Below are 17,485 nucleotides of genomic sequence, written 5' to 3'. Positions count from 1 at the left end.
AATACAAAGGGTTCACATCTAGATGCAAACCATTCATCAATTCCAAAAATAGACAGGCCAGAGTTAAATTTGCTGAAAAACACCTCATGAAGTCAGCTCAGTTCTGGAAAAGTATTCTATGGACAGATGAGACCAAGATCAACCTGTACCAGAATGATGGGAAGAAAAAAGTTTGGAGAAGAAAGGGAACGGCACATGATCCAAGGCACACCACATCCTCTGTAAAACATGGTGGAGGCAACGTGATGGCATGGGCATGCATGGCTTTCAATGGCACTGGGTCACTTGTGTTTATTGATGACATAACAGCAGACAAGAGTAGCCGGATGAATTCTGAAGTGTACCGGGATATACTTTCAGCCCAGATTCAGCCAAATGCCGCAAAGTTGATCGGACGGCGTTTCATAGTACAGATGGACAATGACCCCAAGCATACAGCCAAAGCTACCCAGGAGTTCATGAGTGCAAAAAAGTGGAACATTCTGCAATGGCCAAGTCAATCACCAGATCTTAACCCAATTGAGCATGCATTTCACTTGCTCAAATCCAGACTTAAGACGGAAAGACCCACAAACAAGCAAGACCTGAAGGCTGCGGCTGTAAAGGCCTGGCAAAGCATTAAGAAGGAGGAAACCCAGCGTTTGGTGATGTCCATGGGTTCCAGACTTAAGGCAGTGATTGCCTCCAAAGGATTCTCAACAAAATATTGAAAATAAAATTTTTTTTTTGGGTTTGGTTTATTTGTCCAATTACTTTTGACCTCCTAAAATGTGGAGTGTTTGTAAAGAAATGTGTACAATTCCTACAATTTCTATCAGATATTTTTGTTCAAACCTTCAAATTAAACGTTACAATCTGCACTTGAATTCTGTTGTAGAGGTTTCATTTCAAATCCAATGTGGTGGCATGCAGAGCCCAACTCGCGAAAATTGTGTCACTGTCCAAATATTTCTGGACCTAACTGTATCTGGGCTCTGGGACACTACGACTCAGGGGTCCCATGGTGTCCATGTTTTTTTTGGCCTCTATTAGTATACCACTGTGTGGGGGGGGCTTTAATCTTTACACATTTTTTACCCATAATTTTTACACTTCTTCTAACCCTTCAAACTTTAGCTCTAATATGTATATAATTTCTAACCCTAATAATACAAAAAGCTAAAATGATGTACTATTTGCTTTTAGATAACAGTTTGTTAATAAAAAACAATTGTCATCACTGCAGCTCTGTTATTTATTCTAGCTCTAGTTCGCTCACTTGGGTTTAAGGCTATGTGCCCACGCTGCGGATTTACCGTGGATTTTGCCGCGGACTTGCCGCGGGTTTACCGCGGATTTTCCGAAAATCTGCAGCAGCGGCACTTCCAAGCCATTTCAATGGCATTTTGGAAATGCTGTGTCCATGCTGCGGATTTTTCCGCGGCGGATTTGCCGCGGATTTTGATCCGGAAAAATCTGCAGCATGTCAATTATTGTTGCGGATTTTGGTGCATCAAAAATCTGCATCAAAATCCGCGGCAAATTCGCGGTAATCCGCGGCTAATCCGCGGCAAATTCCGCGCCAAAAATAAGGTGCGGATTTGCCGCGAAAGTCGTGGATTTTCATGCAGAAAAATCCGCAGGTACATTCTACCGTGGACACATAGCCTAACAGGGAACAATTTGGTAATAAAATCACTTCTTTAGTTAGTTTGGAGTAAGTAGCAGCAAAATAGTAGGGAATAGTAAAGAATCATATAAGAAAGAGAAAAATAAACTATGCATGGACAGGTACATTCCTAAATGTAATAGTTTCATTCAGTAATGCAAAATAACACCAGAAACAGACAAACTAAGAATACCCATGTGTATCGCTGAAATTCAGCTTCCTCAGGTTTTGTGCATAGTTTTAAATGGTTTTTGTTTGTCTGTATCTGGTGTTTTTTTGCATTACTTAAAAAAATATAAAAAGTTTGTTTAAAAGAACTGAGAGTCCTCAGTGGTTGATACCTTTTAATGGCTAACTGAAAAGATGGTAATAATAGCAAGCTTTCGAGACTACTCAGGTCTCTTCATCAGGCTCAGTATAACAAAATCTGAAGAGTCACATATTTATACACAACAGGACATAGAATAGTGCAGTAATTAAAACAAGCTATGTGAAGCAGAACTATCACTATTGCAAGAGGACAAACTGTTGTGGCCATAAATTTTGTTGTAGTTCATAGATAAGCAGTGTGAAAGTTTTATTGTCCTCTTATTGGGGTGTCTGGTCCGGGCTGTGATGCCCCCAGATGCTCATATGAACACATTTCTTAATTGATGTAAAAAGACATAAATCCATGTGACACATTCATTCCTGCTATGAATGTGTCAAAGGTCATCATATGTTTGTACTCCCAGACTCTACTGTCTCTTTGGGACTTGAAATTTCCTTTCAATACCAGTAAAATATATCTTTGTACCGTGTTAGCCAGTAGAGATAAAAAATTGTTTAAAAGAACTGAGGTCCTCAGTGGTTGATACCTTTTAATGGCTAACTGAAAAGATGGTAATAATAGCAAGCTTTCGAGACTGCTCAGGTCTCTTCTTCAGGCTCAATATAACACAAAATATGAAGAGTCACATATTAATACACAACAGGACATAGAATGGGGCAGTAAATAAAACAAGCTATGTGAAGCAGAACTATCACTATTGCAAGAGGACAAACTGTTGTAGGACAAAATATTGCTGCAGTTCAGTGTGAAAGTTTTATTGTATTGGATGGTGTGAGGAGCACATCTCTTAATTGATGTAAAAAGACATGAATCCATGAGACACATTCATTCCTGCTCTGAATGTGTGAAAGGTCATCATAAGAGTGTACTCCAAGTTTGTACTTTCAATACCAGCAATTTCATGTCCATGATGCTGTGGTCTGGGTTACAGAAATGTTTGGCCACAGGTAGATCCATCCTTTTTTCCTTAATTGTGTGGCGGTGAGAATTCATCCTTGTCCTGAGCTGTTGTCCTGTCTCCCCTACATACAGACCCCCAGTTGGACAGTTAAAAAAATATTACATTTGAGATGTGCCTGTCCATGCATAGCTCTTTGTTTCTCTTTCTTATTGCTGTGACCTCTTCAGTTGTTCATTATTTAATACTTAAAAGGTGTATATGGGGCTTAAAAAAAACAAAAAAAAAAAAAGTGCTACCTACTTGACTGTTGTGCCCGGCGCTCTTCTTCGCCGATACAGAGCGGTTACAGACCACTCCTGCTGGTAATGGAGTGCCTTTGTCAACAGAGTGGAGGCTTCTTTCCGACTCTGCTCTGTAGACAGGACAGGACTGCAGACGTCATGTAACATCAGAGGAAGAAGATGAATCATCGTCACCAGTGGTCTGTGACTGCTCTGTGTCAGCGAATAATGGTGTAGGTAGCAACTACGTTCCTATTAATGCTTAGGCACATTATTTTTATTTTTTTTATCCTGCATATAACCTTTAACCCAAAAAGAAAACACTAGCTTTCTATTGACTACCTCTACACAACAACTTCTTTTCACACAGTGCCTGTATCATATATATTCTTAATTATATATATCTTTTTAATACAAAAAAAGTTATAGTAAAATATACAAGTTTCAACCTGCTCATTTATTGAGATGCTCTCAGAGGCATAACTTGAGGCTCCTCAGACAATTTTTTTTGTAACATACCCCACCTACCATGTGAGATTTCTAAGACTAAAAATAGTGTATGTGTAAAAAGAAAACATCACTATAAATAAATAGTCATAATAGCACGTGATATTCCTGGTACTATATATACAGTATATTAGCATGTACGGGTATGTAGTAATCCAAGGAGTGGCCAAAAGGAACTTTTGCAAGAACACACCATTTTAAATACCTAGTGGCCCAGAATCGGACAGTACACAACACTTTTTATTCTGGATTTATTATCAATTGAAAAAACTCAATGGGTTTCCATGAGAGCCGTATAATGGCTGTATACAACCCAAAATTTTAAGGATCCTTAATGGCGCTATGTTTCTCAGACTAAAATATTTTATTTTAATGAAATAAAGGATTCTAAAATAAATATGTCCCTCAATCTAAATTCATCTTGTGGTTTTTTTCCGCATGTTATTGAGTGCATATTTTAGTTCATAAAATCTGGGTGTGTTAGAAATATCTGAAATATGCAAAAATAGTTCCATAAAACAGATGCGATGTTATAAGTTGAAATATGAACACAATTAGCAGGTCCTGTCCTGCTTCTCATTTAGTTTCATATAGCTTGAAAACCTTAATAGATCCACATGTATTATGTATTATAACTTACCCAAGGAACTGAGCTCCTGAAGGCCCAACTTCAATAAGCCGACTGGCAAGACCTTCCCCTTCCACCATGGGAGGCATTGTAGCCAATCGATGGCGCTTAACCAAGCGGCAGGTCACTCTTGTAGGGGCTGTGCATTTCCGAGGAGGAATTATGATTCTTAGTCCATTATGCCTGCAACCTCTCATGGCACCTCCACGAGCATCCACCATGAAGCTAACTAGGAAACTAAGGGAGAAGAAATAAAAATACAAGACTGTAAAAGCAAATCACTTTATAAAGCCAAACATTATGCTTAGATAGCCATCTTTGAGCAATTTAGATATATTTGTAGATATAGAATATGTACTTTAACATTGGGTTCAGAAGAAAAGCTTTTTGACTCATTGGAGCCTTATTTGTGCAAACAGTTTTAATTTGCTAATGAAATGTGTGCCAGGCAACTGTTGAAGAAATGCAAACTGTGGAACAAAACAGTCACAAAAGAAAATCGATCCCACATGCTTCTGATCAGAGTGAGAATAAACAAGTCAATACACACTGAGTGGTAAAAAAAAAGCAGAATGCAACATCTGGGAAAAGAACAGCATGCACCCATAATGCATGTGAACAATGCAGGAATTGTGAACATGCACACGTGTATACACACACACGCATTATATATATGTACATATATATATATAACAAAAATATAAATGCAACATTTGTTTTTGCTCCCGTTTTTCATGAGTTGAAGTCCGATTTGTCTAAATCTGTATTGGTGAGCACTTCTCCTTTCCCGGGATAATGCACCTCAAAGGTGTGGCATATCAAGATGCTGATTAGACAACATGATTATGGTTATGGTTATCCAGAAGTATGTTATCAACAATGAATACGGGTGCATTTTATTGATGCCATTTTGAATGCAGAGGGATACCGTGACGAGATCCTGAGGCTCATTGTTGTGCCATTGATCCACGACCATCACCTCATGTTGCAGCATGACAATGCACGGCCCCATGTTGCAAGGATCTACACAATTCCTGAAAGCTGAAACCATCCCAGCTCTTGCATGGCCAGCATAGTCATCAGACACTTTACCCATTGAGCATGATTGGGATTCTCCTGGATCGTTGTATAAAACAGTATGGTCAAGTTACTGCCAATATCCAGTAACTTCACAGCCATTGAAGAGGAGTGGACCAACAATTCACAGGCCGCAATCAACAACCTGATAAACTCTATGTGAAGGAGATGTGTTACACTGCGCGAGGCAAATAGCCACACCTGTGAGGTGGATGGATTATCTTGGCGAAGGAAAAGTGCTGACTAACACAGATTAAGACAATATTTGTGAGAATACACAATATTTGTGTACCTAGAAAAAGTCTAAAGGGTACTTTACACGCTGCGATATCGCCCCCGTCGGTTGTGCATCACGGGCAAATCGCTGCCCGTGGCGCACAACATCGCTAACACCCGTTGTGACGCCCTGGGCAAGCCAGGGGTCACAGGTCACAACACCACACGCACCCCACATTCCCTGCAGGAACACCAAGGTCAGAACACAAATCCTTGTTGCCTTCCTCCAGGGGCTGATGTCCACACCAGGGGGTGGGCCAGGCGGTTGGCTCCACCCACCGAGGAGTTCACAGCCCTGGAGGCGGGAAAACCAGGCAGATTAAGTGGAGAGTTCAAAGTGAGAGGAAGGAGAAGGAGGACAGTGAGAGTAGTGACAGAGAAAGTGACAGTTGAAAAGCCTGAAGTTAGTCCGGGTGTGTGCCCCAGACTGAGACAGCAAGGTTGGCAGACGGCGGTGACCGTCTGCAGGAGAGGCTACTTGGAGGTTGCCGAAAGGACCGTGGACGGGTGGTGGCCCGGCGGTACCAGAGCGGTATACGAAGAGAAGCCAGCAACATTGGCAGGGGCCTTTCGGATCCCGGCAAGGCTAGGAGTCGCCGTGAATTTGCCAAATCCATCAGTGAAGGGGACCTCTGGGTCTCCCAACAACCAAGTCCCGATTGAAGGCAACAGTCCGACCGTTAAAGAGAGACACCGCCACCGCCAGGGCACCAGTTTCTCAGGGCCAGCGCCTGCGGGCAAGAGAGGGGCTCCTCCGGCTCATATCCAAGCTGAGAAGCCGCCATCTTTGGCGCGAAGAGTTCCCGCTCGAGTGTCTTCTCGAGTAGCAGAGGCGCGAAGGCCAAAACCCCGCCCCGATAGAGGAGGGTCCGGAAAGAGGCTAAGGGGGACGAAATGGCGACTGGACGCATGTAGCCGCGGCTATAAAAGCAGGGACGCCAGGACCCTGTGGCCATCTTGTTGCTAGTTCCTGGAAAGCACGACTGCCGAGATGGCCGATCCAGTTAATAACAGCGAGACCCCCGCGCCCGGCACGGCGACGTGGTTGAGGGACCGGACCGTCCCGCTGAGTAATCGTCTGCAGGCCCACATGCAACTCCTCCTGGAGGAGTGGGAGACCGACATGGCGGACGTGGTGGCTGCTATGTGGAGACGCGAGTTGGAAGAGGATTTGGAGGAGCGGGTAAGAGACCCACACCCCTGTATTCCTGAGGGATCGGCCATTGGAGCTGAGGGGCCCGGCCGGCTTCCGCTCACCCTGCCTCTCTCCCCGCTACCCGTGATAGCTGCTGCCGCTCCGCCATTAGGCCCGCTACCTGCCCAACCGGTAGCGATACACTGCCAAGCCGCCCCGGCGGGCCAGCCGGCTGCAGACGTCCAGGACGTCCCTGAAGTACACCAGGGGAAACCGCTAGGACCGCGGCCCCTTAAAAGAATGGTGCCAGAAGTCCCGGTAGTGACTGTGCCAGACCCCGAGCCCGGGACCGTGGCCTGGATGAAGGCCCGGGTGATTCAATTCCACCAGCGTCAGCAGGATCAGATCTTCCGGATGATGGAGCAGTGGACCAACGAGATGGAGATGCTGATTACAACTGCCCCGATGTACGGAGGGGGAATGGATGTAACAGAGTCGACTAGTGACCCACGTCCCTATGTCCTACCAGGACCGGCCGCTGCGGCTGAGGGGCCCGGCCTAGTCTCGGCCTATGCATCACCTTAGCCGTTACTTATGGGGCGCCTCAGTGTAAGCTCGCCTAATCTGCTGCTCCGTGCTACCGCAGCAGGGTCTGAAGTGCTGGATGCTGGAGGCCGGGAGGCTGCGGCAGCTGGCGGTAACCCGCCTGACGCAGGAACAAGAGATGATGACTCTGGCCCCAGCCCCGGGTCCTCTGCTGAGCTTGAGGAGGCAAGTGAGCGTGCCCACTATGTAGGAGGCCCAGTGGTTTTCCATACCCCGCGTACCGGTGGAAATGGGTACCGGGTGCCCCTGTCACAGCGGGCATGTCAGTGCATGCTTGATATGCTAGTGGAGGGGGATGGATTCGCCTTAGCTGAGGACTCCGAGTGATGGCAGCGGAGTACCGTTGCACCGTCCCCGTTGGGACCAGAAAGTCTGTGTGTGTTTAAAAGTTTGAAAAAGTTTGCAAATGAAAGTGATCAACTGATGGAGTAACCTGATTGTCTACCGTGATTGGAACCGGCCGTTGCCGGCATTGTTGTTCCCGTGGGGACCATCCACAAAAAGTTGCATAGAGAACTTTCAATGGACAAGCCCGTGAACTTGCAGGGCAACCACAGACGTTAAGTGGCTTGTAAATAAAAATGTTTCCGTTGCAGCACCGTTACCGCCTCCGGAGAGGCAGGTTGGAGGGAGGGCCCGCATTAGAGCAGGCTGGGGCCCAGCCACAACAGGAACCGGTGGCTACCCTCTGGAGGGGAAGGACATATCCCGCTTGGGTAACTTGGTTAAGGACTGGGGTCAAGGGGGTGCTGCCTGTTTTCTAGGGGCAGCATCAGGGCCAGGTCACTTGGGTAGGAGAGAGCGGCAGCCGCAACCGTTCGTTACCGTAACGTTCAAGCAATGTGCCTCCCGATGTGGGATGATGTTCTTTTACTTGTATGTCTTGTTTTTATCTTTCAGAAAAAAAAAAAAAAAAAAGGAAAATAAAACCGGTGTTGGACGGGCAGCCCGAGGACGGTCTGCGTTTTGCTAAGGGGGAATGTGACGCCCTGGGCAAGCCAGGGGTCACAGGTCACAACACCACACGCACCCCACATTCCCTGCAGGAACACCAAGGTCAGAACACAAATCCTTGTTGCCTTCCTCCAGGGGCTGATGTCCACACCAGGGGGTGGGCCAGGCGGTTGGCTCCGCCCACCGAGGAGTTCACAGCCCTGGAAGTGGGAAAACCAGGCAGATTAAGTGGAGAGTTCAAAGTGAGAGGAAGGAGAAGGAGGACAGTGAAAGTAGTGACAGAGAAAGTGACAGTTGAAAAGCCTGAAGTTAGTCCGGGTGTGTGCCCCGGACTGAGACAGCAAGGTTGGCAGACGGCGGTGACCGTCTGCAGGAGAGGCTACTTGGAGGTTGCCGAAAGGACCATGGACGGGTGGTGGCCCGGCGGTACCAGAGCGGTATACGAAGAGAAGCCAGCACCATTGGCAGGGGCCTTTCGGATCCCGGCAAGGCTAGGAGTCGCCGTGAATTTGCCAAATCCGTCAGTGAAGGGGACCTCTGGGTCTCCCAACAACCAAGTCCCGATTGAAGGCAACAGTCCGACCGTTAAAGAGAGACACCGCCACCGCCAGGGCACCAGTTTCTCAGGGCCAGCGCCTGCAGGCAAGAGAGGGGCTCCTCCGGCTCATATCCAAGCTGGGGAGCGGGTTACCGGTGGGAATCCATCGCTACCAAAGAACCGTACTTAGGTGCAGGGAAGTGACCGTCACTGCTAACTGCAGGGAACATCAGCACCGTAGCCGTCCGAGGGACCTGTCCAGCCAGCCGTTTGTTTACCGTGAACTGTGTCATCATCCTTTGGCTGAGTGAGTACCTCCGTGCCGTGCGGCACAGCGCTGCCCCTGCGTCCCTGCACCTTTACAGGCCCCATAACCCGCCTGTCCACCATCCTGACCTCCCCATCATTGGGCCCCGGGATCACCAAACCCCCTACCCACGGAAGGGCAAATCAACAACTAGCTGCTCCATACCAACACTCCCGGGATCCCCAGACAGAGCAGCGGTGGTGTCCACACAATCACCACAACCGTGGGTGGCGTCACGGACAATAAACTATCCCAAAAACCAAACCCCTTTCACTCACGGGCGAGGAGCGCCGCTCGAGTCCCCGGGATCCGGCCCATCGCTCGAGCCATCGAGCAGCAGCAGGCCGCAGCAGCAGCGGCAGCCGGACCCGAGCAGTGGGCGAGCGCAGCGTCCCCTCCTCCGCCCGCGACACCGTCACATGGACTTACCTTCCCTGCGACGTCGCTCTGGCTGGCGGCGGTTCGTGGGGCTTCACAGCAACGTCACACGGCAGCCGACCAATAGCAGAGGAGGGACGGAGATGAGCGGCCGGAAGATCCCGCCCACCTCCTTCCTTCCTCATTGCCGGAGGACGCAGGTAAGGAGATGTTCGTCGTTCCTACGGTGTCACACATAGCTATGTGTGCTGCTGCAGGAACAACGAACAACATCGTACCTGCAGCAGCAACGATATTTGGAAAAGGAGCGACGTGTCAACGAGCAACGATTTTTCACGTTTTTGCGCTCGTTGATCGTCGCTCCTTGGTGTCATACGCTGCGATGTTGCTAACGGCGCCAAATGTGTGTCACTAATGACGTGACCCCGACGATATATCGTTAGCGATGTCGCACCGTGTAAAGCACCCTTTAGATCTTAAGAGCTCAGCTCATCAAAATTGGGAGCAAAAAGTGTTTCATTTTATATATATACTCAAACATACACACACAGATTATATATATACTGTATATATACACATACTATATATATCAATTACAGGCCAACACAAAAATAAACAAGCTTTATTTTAAAAGTTGATAAAATTATAAAATGAGGTAAAAATTATGTATTCTTCCGGGAGAAGTATTAGATTGATGAAATTATTTTTGGCACATGTCACTAGACATGGTTCTTTCTACTACTCCTATTTATTATAGTTAATATTATGTATAGACCTCGAAGAGCTGTCCACTTCAAAAAATGATTTCCAGAGATATCCCCATCTTATCAGTAGAGCCCTGGATCCTGGCAGCTCCAATTCCATTCTAATACTGACTTAGCAAGTTATCAGTTCTGTACATGAAAGAAACCGGCTAGGTCAATTCAGTAGCTAAAGGTGGCTTTACACACTGCAACATCGTAAACGACATCGCTGTAACGTCACCGGTTTTGTGACGTTATAGCGACCTCCCCAGCGACATTGCAGTGTGTGAAACACATCAGCGACCTGCCCCCTGCTGTGAAGTTGCTGATCGCTACAAATCGTTCAGGACCATTCTTTGGTCCTTTGTTTCCCGCTGTGCAGCATGATCGCTAGAAAGTCTCAGTGTGTAAAGGGGACTTTACAGCGACTTCCCTTTCAAAATGCTGCATTACAACGTCCCCAATGACTAGCTAGGTCGTTCTGCAGGTCCGGATCGCTGTTGCGTCGTTGGCCAGGTCTGCCTGTTTGACAGCTCACCAGAGACTTTGTAGCGATCCCGGCCAGGTTGGGATCGCTGGTGGGATCGCTAGAAAGTCTCAGTGTGTAAAGGGGCCTTTAGTCAGCCACTTTGTCTCTCGGCTGATTAAAAGATAGAGTAGGGGGCTTGGTTAGCTACTGAAATGGTCAGTCAACCAGCCCCCTCCACACACAGCACTGATGATGTCCCAGCACTAGAAACTCTGTTATGTCGAACCCAAGACAGAACTAGACTTGCTTGGACTTGGAATGCTGATAATAGTTGGACTGGGATACCTAAAATTAAAGTAAATTATTGAGTTCTATATGTTTCTATTATAACTGTATTTAAAGGTTTATTCCAACTCCTGTGACGCCCACTAATCCTAAAAATGGGGCTCTGAAATGTTCTGTTGCAATAGAGCGGTGACCACACATTTGTGCCACTACTCCAGTCATCTGTTATGGGATTGTCAGAAAAGGCTGTGTACTGTGCTCGACTATCTACAGTTGTCACATAGAGGATTATTAGACATTTCAGAGCCCAATTCTTAGGATTACTGGTCATAACTGTCAGACCCACAACAATCAGAAAGTTATCCCCTATCCTATGGATAGGGGATAACTTTCAAATCTGAGAACAGCCATATAAAGGTAATCTGTCAGCTGAAAGCAGCAAGATGTAGGCAAAGAGATCCTGAATCCAACAAGGTATCACTTAGATTACTGGGTGCAGCCATTCTGACATAATCAGAATTTTTAGTTTTAGCAATCTAGCAGAGCTGAGTGAGCTTCCCTGCCCACACCAGCCTCTATACAGTGTGTCCACCCACATCCTGTCCACCGCCATTAACTTGAGAACGGCGGCAGCTATAGGAATAGAAGTGGTGTCTAGGTATAGTAAAGTAGCCATGCGCTACGTAATGAAACCACCTATAGTGCCACATGGTGGAAAACAACGGAGTTAGCATTTTTATCTCGAAAGCAGAACCAGATAGAGAAAAAAAGTGAATTAAAAAATTGTAGGGCATCATCAATTCAATACAACACTCTATAAAGATTATACATTGACAGTGAAGTGCCAATCACAGCAGGGGGAATGCACTTGACTTTGTAGTCCTGCAATGAAAAAGATCCTGCCGCTTAAACAAGCATAACAAATAAATAAAAGATTGGACTGTGACAACACAGGCAGCCCTAAATTTCCTGTGTTAAACTTTGCAGCACGCTGTCTTCAGCTTTCATAGCAAAAACCTGCTGACAGATTCCCTTTGAAAAGGAGTATGTCAGCATAAAATGACAAATCAAATCAAGCACATGCACTAGGCGCACCCCGTAAAGCCATAATTCTGAAAGACGAAGGGGCTCAGATATATACAAAACAAGTAGGTGGAAAGGTGCACTGAATTGCTTGGCAACACCAAGGGTTCACAGAGTGACTGTGTTTAGTTTAGTCATTTTGTTCTGACAGATTATATTTAAAGATATTTGTTTTGAAGCGGGAAGTCCCTTTAAAGGCTATATGAGCACTTAAACACTTATTGCTTCAGCTTGTAAAAAGAATTATCCCATAATATTGTAAGAACAACTGTTGGTAACAATATTCCTTAATTCATCTTTAAAATAGAAAAATAGTCAAGAAATATATAGGAGCAACTGCGTCAATTATATACATGCTGCAAAATTGAATACGGTAAATGTTTAGATGAAAAAGGCACTGCTGGCATTACTGCATAAGCACTGCTATCTACAGTCATGGCCAAAAGTTTTGAGAATGATACAAATATTAATTTTTACAAAGTCTACTGCTTAAGTTTTTCTAATGGCAATTTGCATATACTCCAGAATGTCATAAAGAGTGATCAGCTTAACAGCAATTACTTGCAAAGTCAATATTGGCTAAGAAAATGAACTTTAACCCCCAAAACACATTTCAACATCATTGCATTCCTGCCTTAATATGGGGCAGCTAACATTGTTTTAGTGATTGTTCCATTAACACAGGTGTGGGTGTTAATGAGGACAGGGCTGGCGATCAATCAGTCATGATTAAGTAAGAATGACACCACTGGACACTTTAAAAGGAGGATGGTGCTTGGTATCATTGTTTCTCTTCAGTTAACGGTTATCTCTAAATAAACACGTGCAGCCATCATTGCTCTGCGCAAAAATGGCCTAACAGGGAAGAGTATCGCAGCTACAAAGATTGCAGCTCAGTCAACAATCTATCGCATCATCAAGAACTTCCATTGTTGCCAAAAAGGCTCCAGGGCGCCCAAGAAGGACTAGCAAATGCCAGGACCGTATCTTAAAACTGTTTCAGCTGCGGGATCGGACTACCAGCAGTGCCGAGCTAGCTCAGCAATGGCAGCAGGCTGGTGTGAGTGCTTCTGCACGCACTGTGAGGCGGAGACTGCTTGAGCAAGGCCTGGTTTCAAGGAGGGCAGCAAAGAAGCCACTTCTCTCCAGAAAAAACATCAGGGACCGACTGATATTCTGCAAAAGGTACAGGGAGTGGACTGCTGAGGACTGGGGTAAAGTCATTTTCTCAGATGAATACCCTTTTCAATTGTTTGGGACATCTGGAAAACAGCTTATTAGGAGAAGAAGAGGTGAGCGCTACCACCAGTCTTGTCTCATGCCAACTGTTAAGCATCCTGAAACGATTCATGTGTGGGGTTGCTTCTCAGCCAAGGGAATCGGCTCACTCACAGTCTTGCCTAAAAACACAGCCATGAATAAAGAATGGTACCAGAATGTCCTCCAAAAGCAACTTCTCCCAACTGTCCAAGAGCAGTTTGGCGCCCAACAATGCCTTTTCCAGCATGATGGAGCACCTTGCCATAAAGCAAAGGTGATCACTAAATGGCTCATGGAACAAAACATAGAGATTTTGGGTCCATGGCCTGGAAACTCCCCAGATCTTAATCCCATTGAGAACTTGTGGGCAATCATCAAGAGACAGGTGGACAAACAAAAACCAACAAATTCTTGCAAAATGCAAGCATTGCTTATGCAAGAATGGACAGCTATCAGTCAAGATTTGATCCAGAAGTTGATTGAGATCATGCCAGGGAGAATTGCAGAGGTCCTGAAGAAGAAGGGTCAACACTGCAAATATTGACTTGCTGCATTAACTCATTCTAACTGTCAATATAACCTTTTGGTACTCATAATATGATTGCAATTATATTTCTGTATGTGATGTAAACATCAGACAAACACAATTAAAAACCAGAGGGCAACAGATCATGTGAAAATATAATTTTGGTGGCATTCTCAAAACTTTTGGCCATGACTGTACATACTGTATTCAACAAGCATTATCTGTCATTCCACTTTTTTGGTGTATATTTGAAGCAGTGTTTTTTTAAGGTGTTTGTTAACACAGAGATACTGGGATTATACATTTTTAAACAAAATTGCATTTTTTACATTCATGTCTTAAAAAAGACTTTTTTTTTTGGACATACAGTAGTACCGTACACTCAGACACTGCAAATGGCTCTCCTTGGGGTGCCTGCTCACATCATATAATGAAGCAAGCGTGTGCGTTGTGGTCATTGTTTCACAGAGAAAACATCCGAGTACCTGCGATACTCGATAACAATGATTGAACGGGAACTACCAAAATGCAGACTTCACAGTTGTCTCAAACGGCTTGTCCACTACTCTGACAACCCTCAACCACAAGGTTTCCCTAAGAAATTAATAGTATCTATAAACACTATGTATAACCATTCTAGCGATGCAGGCACTGACTCTCCAGATGCTTGGATCAGCGGCCACTTCACGCTCCCCTCCTTTGAACAAATCAGACATTAGTCACAGCTGTCACTTCCTCTGGATGTCAATTACGTTTGAAGGAGGAGAGACTGAAGTGGCCGCTGATTGACCACAGGGATCGTGTGAGGCTGGGGCCACACGGGAGACTAGTGCGATCCTCGCATGACACTCGGCTCACGCTGGCAGCACAGCGGGAGCCGAGTGTCATGCGAGTGTCACTGCGACTGAGGTCCGATCATGCGATCGGACCTCAGCTGTGGAGAACGGGCCGACACTGAGGAGGAGAGGGCCGGCACTGAGGAGGGGAGGTAGGGATTTATCTTTTTCTCCTCCATTGCCGGCTATTGCCATTCTCGCCCTGCACTCGCGGTATACCGATGTACTGCGAGTGCAGTGCGATTTTTCTCTCGCTCTATAGACTTGAATGGGTGCGAGAGAAACCAGGAAAGCATTATAGTCGCAGCGTGCTGCAATTGTTTTCTTGGTCCGATTAGGGCTGAGAAAATAATCGCTCATGGGTGCTGAAACATAGGCTAATACTGGTCCGAGTGGAATGCGATGTTTTATCACATTCCACTCGCACCGATTTTCATGCCGTGTGTTTTAGGCCTTACATAAAGTAACTTGAGTCCCGGGAGAATCAGTGTTGACACTGCTAGAATGTTATTGGCCTCAGAGGAGAGTATAGTGTTATTATTTTACTTTTGGGGGAAGATTATGATTTAGAAGATGATGTCCAAGTAGTGGACAACCCCTTCAAGTTAGCAAGCTAGCAATATAAGACTAGTGGTGTGGGGGGGGGGGTAAATGTTCTCTTTCCATTGACTATATATATATATTTGTCTCAACTGTTGAAAAAATTTGGTTCAATAAATATTTCATTATTTTCACACCATATAAGAAAAACAACTTATGTGGACTCGTGCAAAAATATCAGGTACATGACCATGTTCCAAAGGGTTCGAAATGGAATCTGTTTAGCATTGATGCCAAGTATACAATTTAACATTGTATTTGCTTACAGTGCCATGCACAATTTTGGGCACCACTGGTCAAAATTATTGTTATTGTGAAAAGTTGAGCAAGTTCATGAAATAATCTCTAAAAGGCATCAAGCTCAAGATGACACATTTCCTTTGTATTTTAGGTAAAACATATACAGTATATTTTCATCTTTTACATTTTAAAAATTACAAAAAGGAAAATGACCAGATGCAAAGGTTTGGACACCATTGGAAATTTGTGTGCCCATAACTTTGATCAAGGTTTCAGACCTTAATTAGCCTGTTGGGGTTATGGCTTGTTCACTATCATCGTTAGGAAAGGCCAGGTGATGCAAATTTCACATCTTTATAAAAACCCAGCCTCCTCTAACCTTGTGCCAAAAAAACAACAGCCATAGGTTCTTCTAAGCAGCTGACTAGCACTCTGAAAATAAAAATAGTGGAGGCCCACAAAGCAGGAGAAGGCTATAAGAAGATGGCAAAACGTTTTCAAGTTGCCTTTTTCTCAGTTTGGAATGTAAATCAGAAATGGCAGTTAACATGAACAGTGGATGTCAAAATAAGGTCTGGAAGACCAAGCAAAATTTCTGTGAAAGTTGCTTGTAGGATTGCTAGTGAGGCAAATCAGAACAACTTCATGACTACAAAAAACCTTCAAGAAGATTTAGCAGACTCTGGGGTTGTGGTACATTTTTCTACTGTTCAGAGACACTTGCACAAATATGGTGTTCATGGAAGAGTCATCATAAAAAAACCTCTCCTATGTCCTCACCATAAAATTCATAATCAGAAGTATGCAAAAGAACATCTAAACAAGCCTGATGCATTTTGGAAATATGTCCTGTGGACTGATGAGCTTAAGATAGAATTATTTGGACACAATGATTAAAGGTATGGGAGGAGAAAAAAGTGCACAGAATTTCAGGAAAAGAACATATTGCCAACCATTAAGCATGAGGGTGAATCAATCGTGCTTTGCGGTTGCTTTGCAGTCAATGGCACAGGGAACATTTAACAGGTAGAGGGAAGAATGGAATCAATGAAATTACAACAAATTCTTGATGCAAACATAACACCATCTGAAAAAAGCTGAAGTTGAAAAAATAATGGCTTCTAAAAATCGATAATGATCCTAAACACACGTCAAACTCCACAATAGACAACCTCAAATTGCGCAAGCTGAAGGTGAATGAATGGCCCTCACAGTCCACTAATCTGAACATCCTTGAAATTCTGTGGCTAGACCTCCAAATAGGAATGCATACAAGACGACCCACGAATTTCACAGAACTGGAAGATTGTTCCAAGGATGAATGGATGAATTATATCCCTCAAACAAAAATTGAAAGACTTTACATGCCAAAGGGAGTGCTACTAGGTACTAACTATGCAGGGTGCCCAAACTTTTGCATCACCTACTTTGGCAGATAACTGACATGAATATGCCAAAAGTTGCAAATTTTTGTGCAACTCTGGGCTGCACAAAAATTTTTATATTCTTCAAACCAATTTTGAATAATTGCTTTGATGACTTGGGGTCAAAGTGTCTGAATTTAACCTTGTGGTTAAGCTGGATCTTAACCTTTTTAACCTTTTATGACATAGATTGTATTTACATTTTAGATCTCCATATCAAACACGCCTATCATGGCTGAGCTTCGATCAGTGGGGAGCATAGTTAGAGACTACCATTATGAAAACAGATCACATCAACTAGTAGATTACATGTTGTATGAGTATTGACCTGTTTTCCACACACACTATTCCTAAGACTTAACCGAACAAGACAGGTTCTCGTGTAATATTAGCAAACAAACAAGGGGGAAACAGATTGCAACATCATCTTTCTCTTTTAAGAAAAATCAGTC

The 17,485-nt window shown here is 44.7% G+C and overlaps 1 protein-coding gene across 50 annotated transcripts in view; it reads right to left on the bottom strand.

Moving 5' to 3' along the window:
- ANK2 (ankyrin 2) overlaps positions 1-17,485 on the bottom strand; it is an 812,025-nt gene that overhangs the window by 112,421 nt on the left and 682,119 nt on the right. For all 50 annotated transcript variants that reach the window (XM_075349554.1, XM_075349661.1, XM_075349525.1 and 47 more), the window contains one exon: positions 4,309-4,533. In XM_075349554.1, coding sequence (XP_075205669.1) covers positions 4,309-4,533 — 225 coding nt within the window. The remainder of the gene's footprint in view (positions 1-4,308; positions 4,534-17,485) is intronic.

The sequence above is a fragment of the Anomaloglossus baeobatrachus genome, chromosome 1 (assembly GCF_048569485.1).
Source record: "Anomaloglossus baeobatrachus isolate aAnoBae1 chromosome 1, aAnoBae1.hap1, whole genome shotgun sequence".
NCBI lineage: Eukaryota > Metazoa > Chordata > Amphibia > Anura > Aromobatidae > Anomaloglossus > Anomaloglossus baeobatrachus.
The sequence above is the reverse complement of the archived record's forward strand: the minus strand, read 5'-3'. Positions and strand labels throughout refer to the sequence as shown.